This window comes from Bubalus kerabau, chromosome 7 (assembly GCF_029407905.1).
Source record: "Bubalus kerabau isolate K-KA32 ecotype Philippines breed swamp buffalo chromosome 7, PCC_UOA_SB_1v2, whole genome shotgun sequence".
NCBI classification, from domain to species: Eukaryota; Metazoa; Chordata; class Mammalia; order Artiodactyla; family Bovidae; genus Bubalus; species Bubalus kerabau.
The window spans coordinates 48,630,231-48,649,151 of NC_073630.1; the positions used below are offsets into that span (position 1 = coordinate 48,630,231).

Here is an 18,921-nt window from a genome sequence, read left to right on the forward strand (position 1 = left end):
AGAACTAGAGCTCCAAGCATCCTTACCTTTTCCTGAAGAATCCCGGACAAGCCCCCAAGATGAAAGGTTGCCACTGAACAACAAAAGATGCCGGGATTCTCGACCTCTGGAGGAGAAGAATTCAATCCAGGGCCAATGACGAGGCTTGATCGCTCAGAGCTTTTGTGTAATAAAGTTTTATTAAAGTATAAAAGAGATAGAGAAAGCTTCTGACCATGTTTCCTGATTCAAACTACAGTACAAAGCTATATCATCAAAACTATATGGTACTGGCACAAAAACAGACACATAGATCAATGGAACAGAATAGACAGCCCAGAAATGAACCCACACTTATATAGGTAATTAATCTATAACTAAAGAAGCCAAGAATCTACAATGGAGAAAAGACAGCCTGTTCAATAATCAGTGTTGGGAAAACAGGACACCTACATGCAAAAGAATCAAACTGGGCTATGTTCTCACACCATTTGCAAAAATAAATTCAAAATGGATTAAAGACAAGTATAGGATCTGAAACCATGATACTTCTAGAAGACAACATAGGCATTACTCCCTCTTGGAATGGAGTAACTGAGCAGAGAAACAGAAGGTGCCTGGATCCCTGACAAATGGTGGGCCACCATATGCATGTACCTACATTTTCCAAATTTGGCGGGGGTGGTGGGAGGGGCAGTGAACTCATATTACTTGGATACTTAAAGTTACATCCATCACAACCCTACTTTTACCATCTCTAGGTAATACCTTCAGCCACTCAGTTTTTGACCCCAACCTTTTCTCATTCACAGATTCAGGCCATCAAGGACAGGAACCTGCCACTGCTGAAGGACACTGTGATGGGGGTGGCCAGGCAGGGGTGGGAAGTTAGAGTCCCCTAATTTCCATGGAGCCAGTGCTTAGACAGAGCTGGGTCACTTGGCATACCTGCCTGCCTGCAGTCCACAGAACAAAGGAGATGTCCTGCCTGCCCTTTAGGATGTGGTCACAGCTGTAGGTCTCCTGACACCACTTTAGCTCAACTTCCAGCCTAAACTGAAGTCTTGTCAGGGGCCTGGAGCTAGACCCCAAATGTCTCTTCTTTAGCTCAGACTTTTAGGTTTAAAGCTAGGTCAGCTGGCATGAGTATACAGAAGATCTGAACCCAAGGCTCCCAGAGGAAAAATCTTCTAACTTTTCAGTTTAAAAGTCTAGTTCCAAGTGCTTGCTTCCTGTTGAGTGACCAAAAAGAAAGACTCTGAATTTCTGAACATTTCATAACCAACCTGAATTTCTATTTCTTCATATTTCTTCATCTATAAAGACGTTACCCCCTGCTCATTCTAATTGGTAAAGTGGTTACAAGAAATTGATTTAGGAATATAGAGGAAGGTGACAACATCATGTTGGATTTTGTATCCCCAAAGGGTCTGGGACATAGTTAATCCTCTTTAAATATTAGTGGAGGAAAGACAAATGTAAGGAATTACTTTTATTTACTACTGCTTTTGGTAAGAAGATGGCCATAGGTACACACACATACACACAAAATCTCACAATTTTTTTGCATGAGAGTCAACTGTGGGTGGCAAATAACCTAGGAACAAACTTAAATTCTAGTCCAAAGCAGAGTTAAAGGCTGGCCTCTGTTCAGATACACTATAGAACAGGTCAGAGTCCATTGCAGAAAGTAGCTCTTTATAACTGAATGATTTCCCACCTGCAGGTTCTGCCTGGCTCTTTTCAAGCACTATATCTGATAGAATAAAATTCCAGTTGGAAGAAAGGAGGAAAATGAAGGAAAGGTGGGAGGGAGAGTGGGAGGGAGGAACTGACTTCTAGTAAATTCACAAATCCCTTAGAGCTTATTAAAAGGAGATTTGACTTACTGCCTTTAAAAGATCACAATCTACGGATAAATTTTGAGTCAGAAGGCCTGTGAGACCAAATGGAGATAAGGGGACTTTGGGGGAGAGAAAGAGATAAGAACGTTATTTTGACAAAAAGGATATCCTTGTTTTAATCCAGTAGTTTTTCAATTCAAATATTAGCTGAGAATCCAATGGGTTTGTCATCTCTTTAAGATTTATTCATTACATGAAGCACATTGTTCTGCACACAATGGGAAATTCAAAACTGAATCTACCCCTCCTAACTGGGTAACTCCAGGCTGGAGGCAAGGTTTGCACCTAAGCAACTCCAGTGTGAGGCAGCCAGGGAGACACTGGTCACAGCGGTGTGTCTAGATGCTTGGCATCACAGAAGGCAAAAGACCTGTTAGTTCAGGGTCAAGGTGGTTATGACCAAACCTGAAAGTGGAGTGAGGAGAACTGAGAGAACAAGAGTTCCAGGCAGAAGGCACGGCCTGAATACAGGCCAAGTGCATGGAAACACAGGCTTTGAACAAAGACCCCAAAGTAGTTATATTTGCCAGGAACATATTAATAGGCCACATGAAAAGGAGAAATGTAAAAAAGGTTTGGTTTGGATGAAAGTAAGAAAGACTTTAAATGACAACAGTCTGAGCCAAAGGCAGAACTAATAGGGCCATGGAGGGCTCTAAGCGAGGAAGGTAGGGATCGTGGTCCTGCTTCCAGACTCTTGACCAGGCAGGATGGATGAGAAGGAAAGGCAGAAAGAGATGCAGGAGGCAGGAAGGCACCTGCAAGAATCCAGTGTGGGGAGCTGACTGCTAGTTCTTTGTGAGCAAGTGCTGAGTCTTGAGGGACCCAGGTGGCTCAGTGGTAAAGAATTAACCTGCCAGTGCAGGAGATGGGTTTGATAGCTGAGTCGGGAAAATTCCCTGGATGAGGAAATGGCAACCCACTCCAGTATTCTTGCCTGGGAAATCCCATGGACAGAGGAGCCTGGTTGGGCTACAGTTCATGGGGTCCCAAAGAATCAAACACGACTGGGCACACATGCTGAGTCTTGAGCACTGAAATCAGCTGGATAGGAGGCTTATTCAAAACCCCAGGAAACAGGGAAGGTAGAGTGGTCAACAGGAGACTGAACCGAGGGGAGGGAGAAGGGTGAAAAGTCAGAAGATGAATGAGGCAAGCACAGAAGAGGCCACAGAATGGAAGTTGCCCAGGAATTGATGGAGCAGCCTGGAAACATGGAGGCCTGGCAGTGCTAGAGACTGTTGGGAAAGCAGAAGAGGTTACAGAGTGACCCCAGCAGCACTCACCAGTCTGGAGCAAATTAAAAAGCAAATTGGACCTGGCTTAAATAAAAGATACTCCCATCACTGCCACTTCCAATAGTGCCTTGGTCGTGGGGTCTGCAGATGGCAGAGCAAGCAGGTATGTCAATCTGTGCTCCATCAATATGAATTTTCAATGGCATCATGTTGACAGCCAGCAGCTGACACATCACCATCCTCTGCTGAAGCATCTCTGAAGCCCTGGGAAGGCTTTTCCTAAAGCCAAGGCAAGGACAGGACCACCTCCTTGCCTGTAGAAAGTGGGGGACTTTAAAAAATAAATAAAGAAAAATAAAACACACTCTCACGTACATCATCTCACTTTATTCTCATCTTAGTTGAGAGCCACAAGGCAGGTATTATTATCCTCATTGTAATCCAGAGAAACTGAGGTCTGGACAAATCAGGAGATTTGTCTAAGACCATGGAGCTACATATCTATGCATCATCAACTCAATGGACATGAGTTTGAGCAAACTCTAGGAGACAGTGAAGGACAGGGAAGTCTAGTGTGGTGCAGTCCATGGGGCCACAAAGAACTGGATACCACTTAGCGACTGAACAACAACAACAGTGTAGTTATATAGTGGCAGAGCTTGATGACCTACGTAAACCACTGCAGCCTGAGACGGCAAGCTGCCCAGAACACCAGGCATTTGCTGGCCGTGTAGACGTTCCCTCCCAGCTCCTTCAGAACCATGATCAGCCTGGGGAGAGGTTGGAAGTGGGGTACACCAGCAGACAAGTAGGGCTGGCCTCAAAGAGAATGTGGAAAATGGCACGGTGAATTCTTTCCCTCCTTCATTCCTACCCTCCATCCCTTTCTTCCACAAGTACCTGCCAAGGATCACGTGCCCACTCACCCCTCCAAAGGTCCCTATCCCCAAGAACCCCACTGCCTTGCCTTCTTATCCTACTCACCGTCTCCCACACTGTCTTCCCAACTGAAACATACCACCATTCACTTCTCAGCCTCTTGAGAGCCACAGGAGGGAGGAAATTCAAGTGGACGTTACGACATCTGAGCTGGTCTTAAAGTGTGAGTAGCAGGTAATATCTGGACACAAGCAAAGGCTTAGAGATACCTCAGGGCGTGGAATGCTCTGCTAACAGGAGTTCCATAGAGCTTGGGGCCAGTGATGGCATAGGGGTACAGAGGAGCTACTGAAGATGAGGAGAGAGCAGGCCCTCGGAGATCACCTAAGGAATGCCTCTCACTCCAAAGACCCTAGAAAGCCATCAGAGAACTCTAGGCAAAGGAGTGGTAAATAATTTCAGTGCTTGGAAGGACAACTCTAGTAACTGCATGGAAAAAAGAGGATCGTAGAGGGTGTTGCACAGAGAAGGCAATGGCACCCCATTCCAGTACTCTTGCCTGGAAAATCCCATGGACGGAGGAGCCTGGTAGGCTGCAGTCCATGGGGTCGCTGGGAGTCAGACACGACCGAGCGACTTCACTTTCACTTTTCACTTTTATGCATTGGAGAAGGAAATGGCAACCCACTTCAGTGTTCTTGCCTGGAGAATCCCAGGGACGGGGGAGCCAGGTGGGCTGCCATCTATGGGATCGCACAGAGTCGGACACAACTGAAGTGACTTAGCAGCAGCAGCAGCAGAGGGTGTTGCAAATATTTCAAGAAGAGTAGACGAGAACCTGGGCCATGAGGGATTAGTAGAAAAGGTGGCACAGAGCCCTTATTAAGGAATTGTATCAAAGCAGTCAATCCTAAAGAAAATCAACCCTGAATGTTCATCAGGGTTGAAACTGATGCAGAAACTGAAGCTCCAATAATTTGGCCACCTCATGTGAAGAGCCAACTTATTGGAAAAGACCCTGATGCTGGGAAAGATTGAAGGCAGGAGGTGAAGGGGATGACAAAGGATGAGATGGTTGGATGGCATCACCAATTCAATGGACAAGAGTTTGATCAAACTCCAGGGAATGGTGAAGGACAGGGAAGCCTGGTGTGCTGCAGTCCATGGGGTCACAAAGAGTTGAACCTGACTGAGCAACTGAACAACAACAATCAAAGCAGAAAATATGCCTTCCAGGTGCAGGTGGGGGTCCAGGGGGCCTTGCGGGTCCTGCTCAACCTTCATCCCCACGCAAGCTCTCCCCTTTTAAGGTGTACAGTCATGCCCATTAAGTCGTCTTCAGAATGAAGGCCACTCAGGACCCCCGAACTCTCTGGGCATTCAAGGTCAGCCCAACAAATAGTACCTGATGTGTGTCTCTAATCACAAAAAGACATCTGGGATTTCCCAAACAAGCCCTGTGTTTTACCACCTCGACACACTATCTCCATTCCTTCTGCCTAGAACACCTTTTCTTTACATTTCCACTTACAGGAATCCTACCAACCTTTCTGGTCCCAGAGTCACCCTCATCAAAAACCTTTCTCAATCCCCCAATCCAAATGAATTTCCCTGCAGAGCACAAGGCTTTGTCCACAACAGTGTTAATTATGTGTCTGCTACGTTGAATGCTTACCTTCTCCTTTGTGATCCACCTGTCCCACTGAAATACCCCTGGGCTGTGTTTCATTCTTCTTTTCCTGCTAATATGCCAACTGACCAATCTAACACAGTGATGGATCCATGCTGATGTCAATGACCCCCCACCTGTATGTCTGTCAGGAATAAACTAGGTGGGCAGGCATATCCGTGAGTGTCTCCCCATAAATGAGAGTGTGAAACCAAAGTCGAGGCCCTACAAATGGACCAGAACTAGGTCACTTGAGGGATGCTCTCTCAGTATCCTCACTCAAGTCCTCACCTCCTGAGCCATAGCATAAAGCCTCATCATTTTAGAGCTCCAGTCTTCCACCTCAGCACAGGTGGGCACAGTTCCTTCTCTTAGGGGCTTACTAACTTGTATAAGAGTTAAGATCCACACAAAGAGAAGGGCCTTTCCCTTCTCAGGGAGCTGGCAGTTCTACATGAGTGGTTTGTAACCTGTACTACATAAGGCAACATGATGAAGAGCTCACTTCAAGCTCGGATGGTCATGGATGATTTTACAAGGGCTGTGGGCATCCATCCCACCTTGGAGAAGTGCTAAAGGCTGTGTTTGGTCAGAAAGGAAGAAGTGGAAGACCCACCCAGTTGAGGTCAGGATAATAAGGCAAAAGTCAGAACAGAGAACAGATCACTTTGGCTGGAACAGCCAATCTCTGAGGAAAACTGAGGGATAAGGCTGGAAAGATAGGTCAAGACCAGCTTGGGGTGGGTCTCAGATACCCAGTAATGGGGATCCATTGACGTTCCCTGGGTAAGAGCACCTGGTGAGGCATCTTTTTTAAGGTATTTTAATAGGCTAGTTGTATAGAAGGTATATTGGCTTGAAAAAGATCTGATATCTTGAACAAACTTAAGATGTTTGTTACAGTAGGATACTATAAGATAATGGAAATAAAGTAGACTAGAAGAGGTGAAATAAAAATAGGAACACTTCAAAATAAAACATCTGCTAAAGGTTTGTGCTCCTTGTGCACCAGGTATCTACTACCACAGGCACCATTTTCCCCGAAGGACCAGAGAGAGACAAACCCACAACTACACAAAGTCCTCTGCCAGGAAGTGCCCAAAGCCCCACTATGATTTTGTTGGTGGAAAACCAGGCAGTGGGTAAGAAACCTGGCTCGCTCTGGTCATTTTTCATTCAGGGACTAGCCAAAGTCATCTTCTAATCTTCAGCCAATGTATTTTATTCAATGCAAAAGTCACTAAATTAATTTTTTAACATAATACGAGTAGAAACTGTCAATTTTAGAAGCACAGATGCCAATTTCCCTGCACAGGAGAGAACATGAATCCTATTAGTTAAAAATAGCAGTTGTACTCACTTTCCCCCACATGCTAATTTTAATAAACTTACTCTGAAATTAGCCTGCCACTAGGAAGATAGCTGCTCATCAAAGATGTTCCCAGGAAGCACTAAGCTTGCCTTGCAGGAGTTCAAGCACTCCCAGGAAACTCAGAACAATGCAGAGTTCTAAATGGAACACATCAGCTTCTCACCAGACCCGGTCACCTCCTACCTCTCTGTCACACCCAGCACCACCACTCTCCAGCCACACCTTGAGGGTCATCTTGGACTTGTTCTATTGCATCTTCCCAATCGACTTGGCTATGAAATCCTGTATGTATCTTCCTTTAAAAATCTGTCTCATAGACATCCCTTTTTCTCTAATCCTCACTGATGCTGTATCCTCTGATCACTTTATTTATTCAAATATCTAAGCAGTCACATATTCTACATTCATTGAGTATCTACAAAGGGCAAGGTCTAGTGGCAGGTGCTAAGGTCACAATAACATATGGTCCCTACCCTCAATGAGTTCAAGATTTTTTGGGTCCAGTGGAGAGAGAGGCAAGTCAAAGGTTGGTTAAAGAACCATATGATAAATGGTATGACTTAGGGGCAATAGCCCCACTCCAGTACTCTTGCCTGGAAAATCCCATGGATGGAGGAGCCTGGTAGGCTGCAGTCCATGGGGTCGCTAAGAGTTGGACACGACTGAGCGACTTCACTTTCACTTTTCACTTTCATGCATTGGAGAAGGAAATGGCAACCCACTCCAGTGTTCTTGCCTGGAGAATCCCAGGGACAGGGGAGCCTGGTGGGCTGCCGTCTATGGGGTCGCACAGAGTCGGACACGACTGAAGCGACTTAGCAGCAGCAGCAGCAGCAGCAGCAGCAGGGGCAATAGAGGTAATTGGGAATATTGATGGTGACAGAAAAGACTAGATTGCTGGTAGCTCATCTCCACTTATCTTCCCCTGATTTTGAGGACAGCTACCAAATTTGTCTTTATATCCTTACTGCCTGGCACAGTGCCTTGTGAATGACAAAGGCTCAGAGCTTGTTGAGTTCAGTGGAAACAAATCTTCCCCAAGTATTTTCATCAGCTTACACTCTAGCTAAAAAAGCTTTCAGTGACTATTGCCAACTACATCAGAGCACACCCTTCTGTCTTGCTTTTGAAGTTGTTTGCCATCTGGTCTACTCTGGCCATCCAACCTCCATTTCTGCTATACCTCAATGCACTGCTGCTGCTGCTAAGTCGCTTCAGTTGTGTCCAACTCTGTGCAACCCCATAGACGGCAGCCCACCAGGCTCCCCCGTCCCTGGGATTCTCCAGGCAAGAACACTGGAGTGGGTTGCCATTTCCTTCTCCAGTGCATGACAGTGAAAAGTGAAAGTGAAGTCGCTCAATTGTGTCCGACCTTCAGCGACCCCATGGACTGCAGCCCACCAGGCTCCTCTGTCCATGGGATTTTCCGGGCAAGAGTACCAGAGTGGGGTGCCATTGCCTTCTCCGACCTCAATGCACTAGTTTTAGCCTTTAGCTGGAGCATTCCCTCAAAGGCCGACCACCAGTTCGGTGCTCAGGGCTGCTTCCTGTCACCTTCGCCCACACCCTCTTCACTCAAAGGTGAGGGACCCAGTTCCAATTCTCTTTTAAGACGTTTCCCTCTTCTTCAAACCTCACCAACTGCCTGTATATATATCTAAGATCAATTGTTCATTATTGTGCACTGCTTCTTTGTTTAATAATATTAGTATGAACGATGCTTTGAAATATTAAATGATACTCTATCCACCTTGCCTCAAATTCCTGTAACTCCTCCGCCTTTTCTCCCCACATATCCGTCTCCCTCTTAAAAGCCAGACAGTCTGCATTCATGTGCCAAGGAAGAGATCACTCAGCAAAACACTGGAAGCAAAGCAACTGATTTTCAACTTAGAAAGCCTGATCCTTAAGACACCAGAGCACAGAAGAGTCTCTCCAGTTTCTCCCTCCCCCATGGTCCTCCAAAAGACTAGAAAAGATCTCCAGTTGAGAAAAGGCAGACAGAGTACAAGGGAGGAGAGAGCCTGGATATCAGTAGGTGTCTAAGAATGAACACTAATCACCCTGGTGTGGGGAGAACAGAGTAAGAACAGCAGGCCTGAGGTGTGTATGTGGGGGCATAACTAGTTGTGACAGAAACGTGGTAAGTGGGGAATTAGTCAATCTCTCTATAGCAATAGCTGTCTTGAATATCCATTCCCCCTCCCTTTGAAAGATTTAGGTTTATTGAGGTATAAGTTCAGTTCAGTTCAGTCACTCAGTCATGTCCGACTCCCCGCGACCCCATGAATCACAGCACGCCAGGCCTCCCTGTCCATCATCAACTCCTGGAGTTCACTCAGACTCACGTCCATCGAGTCAGTGATGCCATCCAGCCATCTCACCCTCTGTTGTCCCCTTCTCCTCCTGCCCCCAATCCCTCCCAGCATCAGAGTCTTTACCAATAAGTCAACTCTTCGCATGAGGTGGCCAAAGTACTGGAGTTTCAGCTTTAGCACCATTCCTTCCAAAGAAATCCCAGGGCTGATCTCCTTCAGAATGGACTGAATCTGGTCCACTGGATGGCTGGATCCAATGGTTGGATCTCCTTGCAGTCCAAGGGACTCTCAAGAGTCTTCTCCAACACCACAGTTCAAAAGCATCAATTCTTCGGCGCTCAGCTTTCTTCACAGTCCAACTCTCACATCCATACATGACCACAGTAAAAACCATAGCCTTGACTAGACGGACCTTTGTTGGCAAAGTAATCTCTCTGCTTTTCAATATGCTATCTAGGTTGGTCATAACTTTCCTTCCAAAGAGTAAGCGTCTTTTAATTTCATGGCTGCAGTCACCATCTACAGTGATTTTGGAGCCCAGAAAAATAAAGTCTGACACTGTTTCCACTGTTTCCCCATCTATTTCCCATGAAGTGATGGGACCAGATGCCATGATCTTCATTTTCTGAATGTTGAGCTTTAAGCCAACTTTTTCACTCTCCATTTTCACTTTCATCAAGAGGCTTTTTAGTTCCTCTTCACTTTCTGCCATAAGGGTGGTGTCATCTGCATATCTGAGGTTATTGATATTTCTCCCGGCAATCTTGATTCCAGCTTGTGCTTCTTCCAATACAGTGTTTCTCATGATGTACTCTGCATAGAAGTTAAATAAGCTTACATAGAGGAGAAAAATCATTCTTTTGAGGCATACAGATCTATGGATTTTATCAAACTTATATAGTCATCCAGTCATCAATATAACCAATGCATAGACTATGTTCATCACTTCAAAAAGCTGCCTCATGTTCCTTTGCAGTCAGTCTGCTCACCCACTCCAGGCTCTGGCAACCACTGATTGGCTTTTTTGTCCTTTTAGTTATGCCTTTTCAAGAACTTCATCTTAGTGGAATATTACAGCCAGGGCATTTGAGTCTCTGGCTTCTTTTACTTGCCATGTTTTTGTATGCATCAGTAGTCTAGTCCATCTTAATACTAAACAGGATTCTATGACACAGATGTAGCAATTTATCCACTCACTAGTTTTGAACATTGTTGTGTTTTCAGTTATTAGTAATTATAATAAAATTGAAATAAACATTCGCATATAGGATTTTGTGTGTGCATGTGTCTTCATTTCTCTTGGATCAACATCTAGGAGCAGAATTTCTGGGTTGTTGGGTTAGGTGTTGATTTGACTTTACGAGAACTTACAAAACTGTTTCCAAAAGTGGCTGTACCATTTTATACTTCTCTAGCAATGCAGGAGACTTTCCGTCACTCTGCCTCCTTGTCAGCACTTGGTTTCTCCATTTTTTGTTTGTGAGTCTGCTTTTCATTCAAATAGATGTATTGTAGCATCTTGCGTGTGTGTGTGCTCAGTCACTCAGTTGTGTCCAACTATTTTGCAACCACACGAACTGTAGCCCACAAGGCTCCTATGTCCATGGTATTATTCAGGCAAGAATACTGGAGTGACTTGCCATTTCCTCCTCCAGGGGATCTTCCCCACCCAGGGGTCGAACCCGTGTTTCCTGTGGCTCCTACATTGGCAGGAGGATTCTCTACCACTGAGCCACCTAGGAAGACCCTTGTGGTATCTTACTGTGGCTTCAATTTACATCTTTCTGATGACTGATAACGCTGAGTATCCATTCATATGCTTATTTGCTATTTGAATCTCTTCTTCAGTGAAGTGTCTATTAAACTCTTTTGCCCATTTTAAAAATCAAGTTGTTTTCTTATTATTGCATTATAAGAGTTCTTTATATATTCTGGATATAAGATATGTGTTATGCACATTAATTTCTCTCAGTCAGTTTGTCTTTTCATTTTCTTAACAGTCTTTCAAAGAGTAGACTTTTTAAAATTGTGATAAAGCCCATTTTATCCTTTTTTTTTTCTTTTATAGTTTGTGTTTTCTGAGTTTTTAATAGAACCCTCCCAAATTTAAGTTGGGTACATCCAGCTTAAGATGACATTTCCTAGCCTCCCTTGCAGCTAGATGTAGCCATGTGATGATTCTCAGACCAATGGGGTACGAGAAGTGATCCCTAATTAAAGAAAAGTAAGCAGAGCATCCCTAATTAAAGAAAAGCCCTTTGCCCTGAGCTTCCCCTTTCTCTCTCTCTCTTTCCCCTACTTATGGACTGGGACAAATCATGGCAACCACCCAGCTTTAACTATACAGTTGAAGATCACCCCCTCAAAAAATAGTAGAGAAACAAGATGGAAGAAACCCGGGTTTTTAAATGACACGTGGCGCAGGGCTGTCCTCCTGGACTGGACTACAGACTATAACACAAAAAAGACCTAAATATCACTGGGGAGTAGGTATCTTTTTCAAGTGGTTTAGATTTTACCCTAACAAATACACTCTTCTTTCTTAGGAAGTAAAAATAATCCCCATTTCCCTGGACCCAGGTTGGTGTGGTGTGGTATGTCTATGCAGAAAATTGCACCATAGTTTCTCAAAGTTTTCCTCAGTTCAGGAGTGATTCAGGGACAGCAGAAATGATCAAAGCTACCCACCTTGGGCAAGAGAGCAAAGTCCCCCTCTTCACTCACCCAGGGTATCATGAGTGTGGTACAGACACCAAACGGCCAGAAGAGCGAACAAGGGAGGATACAACAGTGATCAGCAATGACCAGTGACCAGATACTAGACTGAAATAAGGACAGTATGGCTAAACAAAAATAGTCTAGACCAGATGTGTGCCCATTCACAACATCACTCCTGCCCATGGGGTGATATGCTAGTAAACACCACTTATTTACATTGGCTAAATACTACTAACTCCCTCTAGAACTCCCATACAAGTTCAGGAAGAGGCGTGACTCCAATCTAGATTATGTTTCCACTCTCCTTACAATGGGAGTTTGTAATCAAAATTAAAATGTTATAACAAAAAAATAAGAAGTTTTTGTTTTATGAACATCTAAGTTGGTGTCCTGAGGTCCACCCTCACGATATTGATATTTGCTGAACACTTACTGCTTGACAAAGAGAGCAAAGCACTAACAAGTGTGATTTCATTGGAGCCTCACAATAAGAGCACCTATATGGCATGTACTTTACGATCCTGTTTAAGGATGAGAAAAATGAGACTTGGAGGAGTTGCAGAATGTGGTGATTCTATCAACATCCATTCCCCTTCTTCTGGCAAACAGTCCCACTGCCCCAGTCCACTCACAATCCATGTGGCCTGGGCAGGGCCCCATATACAACTGCAGACCCCAGATAGATCATTACACCCCTGAGCAACTTCTCCCAGGGCAGGTGAGAGATATAAGTGGGTTCAAAGGGAGTGATTCCTGAGTTTTTATGGGACCTCTGGCATGAGAGTTTCTGTCTCTCCCTCTGTACTTTAAGGGTGGGAGGGTGATACCAGGCAACAAGCAGACCCAAAGATGGACAGAAAGCATCCATTTGAGTGGTCTGAGGGCTGAATCCAGCTGCACCCCATGCCACACCATCTTGGAATGATTATTCATGTCAGCTGTATTAGTTTGCTAATTAGTTTGCTAGAGGATATTAACACAACGGAGAAGGCAATGGCACCCCACTCAGGTACTCTTGCCTGGAAAATCCCATGGTCGGAGGAGCCTGGTGGGCTGCAGTCCATGGGGTCGCTGAAGGTCGGACACAACTGAGCGACTTCACTTTCACTTTTCACTGTCATGCACTGGAGAAGGAAATGGCAACCCACTCCAGTGTTCTTGCCTGGAGAATCCCAGGGATGGGGGAGCCTGATGGGCTGCCGTCCATAGCGTCGCACAGAGTTGGACACGACAGAAGCAACTTAGCAGCAGCAGCTGTTAACAAACTGCATAAACTGGGTGGCCCGGAACAGCATAAACTAATTTCTGATAGTCCTGGAGGTCAGAAGACTAAAATCAAGGTGTAGGAAGCACCAGGCTCCCCAGTAAGACTCTAGAGGAAGACCCTTCCTTGCCTCTCCCTAGCTTTGGGTGGCTGCCAGCATTCTTTGGCATTTCTTGGCTTATAGCAGCATAACTCCAACCTTTGCCTCTGTCATCACACAGCTTTCCTTCCTCTGTCTTCACATCATCTTCTCTTTGCACATCTATGCACTCCAATTTCCTTCTTCTTACAAAGACACTTGTCATTGGATTAGGAGTCCACTCAAATGACTTCATCTTAACTTGATTACATCTGCAAAGATCTTATTTCCAAAATAGGTCACATTCACAGGGATTGGGGGAAGGGAATAGGATTTGAACATAACTTTTGGGGATACTATTCAACCCACAATATTAGTCAATAAATTCCTTCTGAGCTAAACTTCCTTGGGTTGGATTTTTGACCATTTGCACCAAGAAAGAAGTAGAGTCATGACGTAGGTCCAGATCTCAGTTCACAAACAAGACCCAAAGTCACACCCTTAACCACAGGCTCAGACTGTAAGCCTCTTCTACTTCTCTACCCCAAATGTCAGTGGCTCAACTTTGGGTAGAGGCCCAGGGTTAACAGGGCTTCCCAGGTGGCTCAGTGGTAAAGAATCCGCCTGCCGATGCAGGAGATGCAGGTTCGATCTGTGGGTTGGGAAGATACCCTGGAGGAGGAAATGGCAACCCACTCCAGTATTCTTGCCTGTGACATCCCATGGACAGAGAAGCCTGGAGGGCTACAGTCCATAGGGTTGCAAAGAGTCAGACAGGACTGAGTGACTGAGCACACACACCCAGTCACTGAATATATAACATGCTCAAGGAATACAGGATTGATTGCTATCTAATTAATTAACCAAAATTCAAACAGCAAAATTGAATTGGGCATGGTTTATCGTAGAGCAGCCGGCTGACAGATGACCAGGAGTTTTATCTTAGAAATAAAGTTATGGATTGTCTGCATGACTGCATTTCAAGATGTCCTCTTGATATGAAAGCTCACCTCAGGTGGTGATGAGAAGATGGTTTCCCCCTCCCCAGACATTTAATTTCCAGAATAGAACAGCAGCCACGCTTCTTTCACATGCATGGCCGTGTTTACTTCAGGGCCTGAGAGAAGGCTGTAATTTCAGCTTGTTATACTGAAAATATGAAAATAAAACTGATCTCTATAGGGTTATTTAAATGAAAACTGCTTTCTAGAGGCAAACCGAGGAAGCAAACTGATTGATAGAGAGCACAGAGCCCTGGGCAGGAAGGGCGATGGGGTGTGGAGGCAAGAGGTAGGGCCAGGGATATCTGATGAAATAGGTGGGCACCTGTCAAAAGCCCATTTGATCTGGGTCACATGTCTGGTGATGTCTTCCCCAGTTCCTCCCACTGGCTTCCAAAGTCACTTTCAAAACCACTAGACCCTGACCGCTGTAGCTGCTGTTTAGTCACTAAGTCATGTCTGACTCTTTGCGACCCTATGGACTGTAGCTGGCCAGGCTCCTCTGTCCATGGGATTTCCCAGGCAAAAATACTAGAGTGGGTTGCCATGCCCTCCTCCAGGGGATCTTCCTGACCAAGGGATTGAACCCCTGTCTCCTGCATTGACAGGAGGATTCTTTATCACTGAATCACCAGGGAAGTCCCACAAACTGACCATACTCTTCTTTGAATCCAACTTGTGTGAGTCCCAGACGATGTTTCTACACCAGACCCAGTGTACACCCATGGGCAGAAAATGGTCAGGGAAACACCTGGGGAGCCCTGTTTGTGAGAAAAGCAGATTTGGGGGCTATAGCCCTGGCACTTTCATGCAGTAAGGTAATTAGTTTCCCGTGGTTGCCATAATAGATCACTGCAAGTTGGGTGGCTTCTCACACAGAAATGTATCTCTCACAATTGTGGACGCCAGAGGTCCAAAATCAAGGTGTTGGCAGAACTGGTTCCTTCTGGAGACTCTGAGGGACAACCTACTCCAAGCCTCCTCCAGCTCCTGGTGGCTGCTGGCAGTCTTGGCATGCCTGGGCTGTCACTGCCCAGCTCCCTATTCTACCTCTATCTTCACAAGGGCTTCCTCTCTGTGTGTCTCTGCTTCCCCACAGCCTTCTGCCTTGCAGCTCTGTGACTCGAATCTAAGAGCACCAGTCCTTAGATTTAGGGCCCATTCCTAAGTCCAGGATGATCTCATCTTGGGATCCTTAGCTGATTTTATCTGCAAAGACCCTGTTTCCAAAAAGTTCTTGTGGCAGCTACTGGGACATTAAGACTTAGATATATCCATGGTGGAAAGAATACAATTCAATGCACTACACTGGATCTGAGGAGAGACCCAGAAACTTGCATTTTTCCCCCAAATTCCAGTGACTCTTTGTACTCTTTTTTCCCAAAATGCCTCTCATAATCTGTAGATCGTACTCTGAGCAATACTTATCCAATTGTTGAGGATTCAAAGATGAATAAGACACAGACCCCTCCCTTCGAGAACCTGCTGTCTAGGCCAAGATAAACACAGATGAACTGGTGATTAAGACACAAAGCATGGCCTAGTGATCCTGAGCTCTGGAATCAAACAGACCAAATTCTGCCCCCTTCAGATGTGAGGCTCTGAGCAAGTTCCTTAGCCTGTCTGAATCACGGTTTCTTTATCTGTAAAATAAGAACTAATTTCTACCTTATACATGGTGGATGGACTCAAGGAACAGATTTTGGCTATTATGAAGTTGGGAAGCTTTCTGCATTCATTTTCACACCCCACAGCCTCGAGCTGTGTGTCCTCTGTGTCCTTAGCTTTAATAAATGTCTGAAGGCAAGACGGCAAGTGCCCTGGAGATACACAGCTAGGACAGGCAGGAAAACTCTGGAAAGACCCCTTTCTGGATCTTGACTTATTCTGCAAGTATACTTTTGAGGACCTACTGTATATGGAGCTCAGTGTGTAGGCACCTGGAACAAAGCCAGATGAAACACATAGCCTAGTGGGAGAGCAGAAGGCCGCACTACCACGTGGTCAGTGCAAGGTAGAGGCACCCTGATCCAGGTCAGCCATACCAGGAAGTACTTCCTTCTTTGGTCTCACATCATTCACATTCCACCTTTTAGGATTCCCTTAGTGTTTGTGGTGTGACACTCTTCCCACACTATACTATATGCTTGAGGAGTTCTCTGAGGGCAGAAGGGGTTGTCTGTTTTCTCGGCCACTGCATTCCAATACAGAGCGATGTACCCGACTCCCAACAGTCATTCGACAAGCATTTGCTGGAGTAGTGAACATTCTGCTATTTCAGAGCTCAGCACTGGACTTCCAAGAAGAACCACCTCCAGCTTCCTCCACTACTGGGTCTGATTCTCCATGGGCCAAGAGAGAAGATCTCCAGAGTCTCTGTCCCCTGACAGAGGAGATGCAGATGGACTGCACGACAATGTATCATAATACTGGACAGCTATTACTTACAGACTGAGAGTGGACAAGCTAAACTTGGGTAGAAGCTATGACAGCCCATTCCTCTTCAGAAATACAATGTTTGGCACACTAGACATTAAATACTGCTAGTAGACTGAGCTGGAGGCCCAGGAAATAATTAAAGGAAAAAAACAGTACAAGTTTTCCCTTCCAATACTCAAGAAAGGAAGACAGCAAACGGTTACACCCCGACTGGTACACAGTAGGATTGAGAAAAAGAAGGCCCAAGCTGGCCTTGCTGGTGGGGATGGTCCTCAGGAGCGAAAGAAAGGAGAATTGCTGGGAGATCATCAGCATTGGGTACTGGGTACATGACTAACTGCCATCACAAATAATGGTAAGTCAGGAGAAGCAATTTACCTGTGAGACCTCAGCACCCCGCTCTCACCTGGAGAAGTCAGGCAGCCCACTCCCAGGCCCCAAAATTCTTAGACTGGGTTGAAGGGGAACTCTCATAGGAGCGCAAAAGCCGACCCCAGGGGTGTTTATGACAAAATCTTTGCGGGGCAGGGGGTGCGGGATGCGGAGGCACCGGGCGCAGGGCATTCTCTGCTTCCACAGAGTGAGTTCTGCACCAGTGCTTCACTCCTTCGATAAACAGCCAGCCACCTTACTGGAGAAGGTAATGGCAACCCACTCCAGTACTCCTGCCTAGAGAATCCCATGGACGGAGGAGCCTGGTAGGCTGCAGTCCATGGGGTCGCACAGAGTCAGACACGACTGAAGCGACTTAGCAGCAGCAGCAGCAGCAGCCACCTTACACAAAGGTGGCCCACGGTAAATATATGTCGACTGAACTGAACCTGAATGAATGAAGGCTATGGAGGACCCTATGGAATCTCCCCTCCCTCCCCCAAACCTCCGCCGTAGGTGATTCCGCCTGTCACACCACCCGGATTCACCCCCCTAGCACCACCTTTCCGCTTCGGCACTGGGCGTCCAATCGCTTGGCTCCAAAACAGCGGTAACCGAGAAGGCAGGTGGGGCTTGGCTCCCACTCCCGGATCCGCGCTGCTCTCTCCAATCCAGGGCCAAGCCCTGCCCAGAGGGAAGGGCCCTCCCCAAAGGCTGGCACCAGCTGTCATGGGAGAAAGTGGCGCCCGGGCAGACGGGAAAGCGCGGGAGGAACCGCGCACCTTGCAGGACGCGCGGGGGCAGCGAGCCGAGGCCAGGGAGTGCGCGTCTCCCGGCGAGTCCCCGCCCGGCTCGGCCACCCGGGGGGAGGGGGCCGTGGGCTCGGGGCTGGCGGCCGCTCGGCCTGGCCCATCCCGCCTGGCCGGCGCCTCGGCCTCACCTCGCTCACCAGCCCCTGCCAGTCGCTCTCGGTCCGGTCGCCGTTCATGGCCTTCTCTTCCCGGCCAGGGCCGGCCTCTCTAACGCCGCCCTCCTCCGCCTCTGCGGCCGCCGCCGTCGCCGCCCGGCCCCCGCGCGGCCCCGAGAGGGCCCGGCACCTCCGAGCCACCGCGCCGCCGCCTCCTGAGGCCGCCCGCGCTGTTGACTCAACGTCAGCCTCCGCGGGAGGAAGAGGAGGAGGAGCCGAGGCCGGTGCCCTGCCACCGCCACCGCCGAGCGGGCCGCGGAGAGGCCCGCGCAGCCCGGGATCCCGCGCTCTTGGTGGTCCGCGCCCCAGCCCGCGGGAAACTCCTGGCCACCGCTCTCCAGGCGGGAGGCGGCTCGGCTTCCCCCTACAAGAAGTAAATCCCCAAATCCAGCCGTTCCCTGACCACCATCACGGATCCCACCACTAGAATGTAAGCCCACTCGGGCAGGGGGTTGCCTCCTTCTCTGATAAACCTTGAGTACAGGGCCTGGCACATAGTAGGTGCCCTGCAAATATTTGTCGAACCTATGGATGATGAATTATGTGTTATTATATATTCAACGTCGTTTGTTAAGTTACTAATGTCTGTTTCTGTTTATTTCTTGAATTATCAGCTGTCGTGAATAAAACACGAATAAAAATATTGAAAATAAAATGGTAATGATTCTAAATAGAAGCTAAAGCTCTGAATATGGTGCTTGATGTGTGTCAAAAGAGATGTT

At 46.8% G+C, this 18,921-nt stretch overlaps 1 protein-coding gene across 2 annotated transcripts in view; it reads right to left on the bottom strand.

Moving 5' to 3' along the window:
• Positions 1-18,377, bottom strand: part of CCDC149 (coiled-coil domain containing 149) — a 118,909-nt gene extending 100,532 nt beyond the window's left edge. Inside the window, exon 1 of one of the 2 annotated variants that reach the window (XM_055588156.1) lies at positions 18,173-18,377. In XM_055588156.1, coding sequence (XP_055444131.1) covers positions 18,173-18,220 — 48 coding nt within the window. In that variant the 5' untranslated portion in view covers positions 18,221-18,377. The remainder of the gene's footprint in view (positions 1-18,172) is intronic. The other variant, XM_055588160.1, reaches the window with a different exon arrangement.
• Between the last annotated feature and the right edge of the window lie 544 nt (positions 18,378-18,921).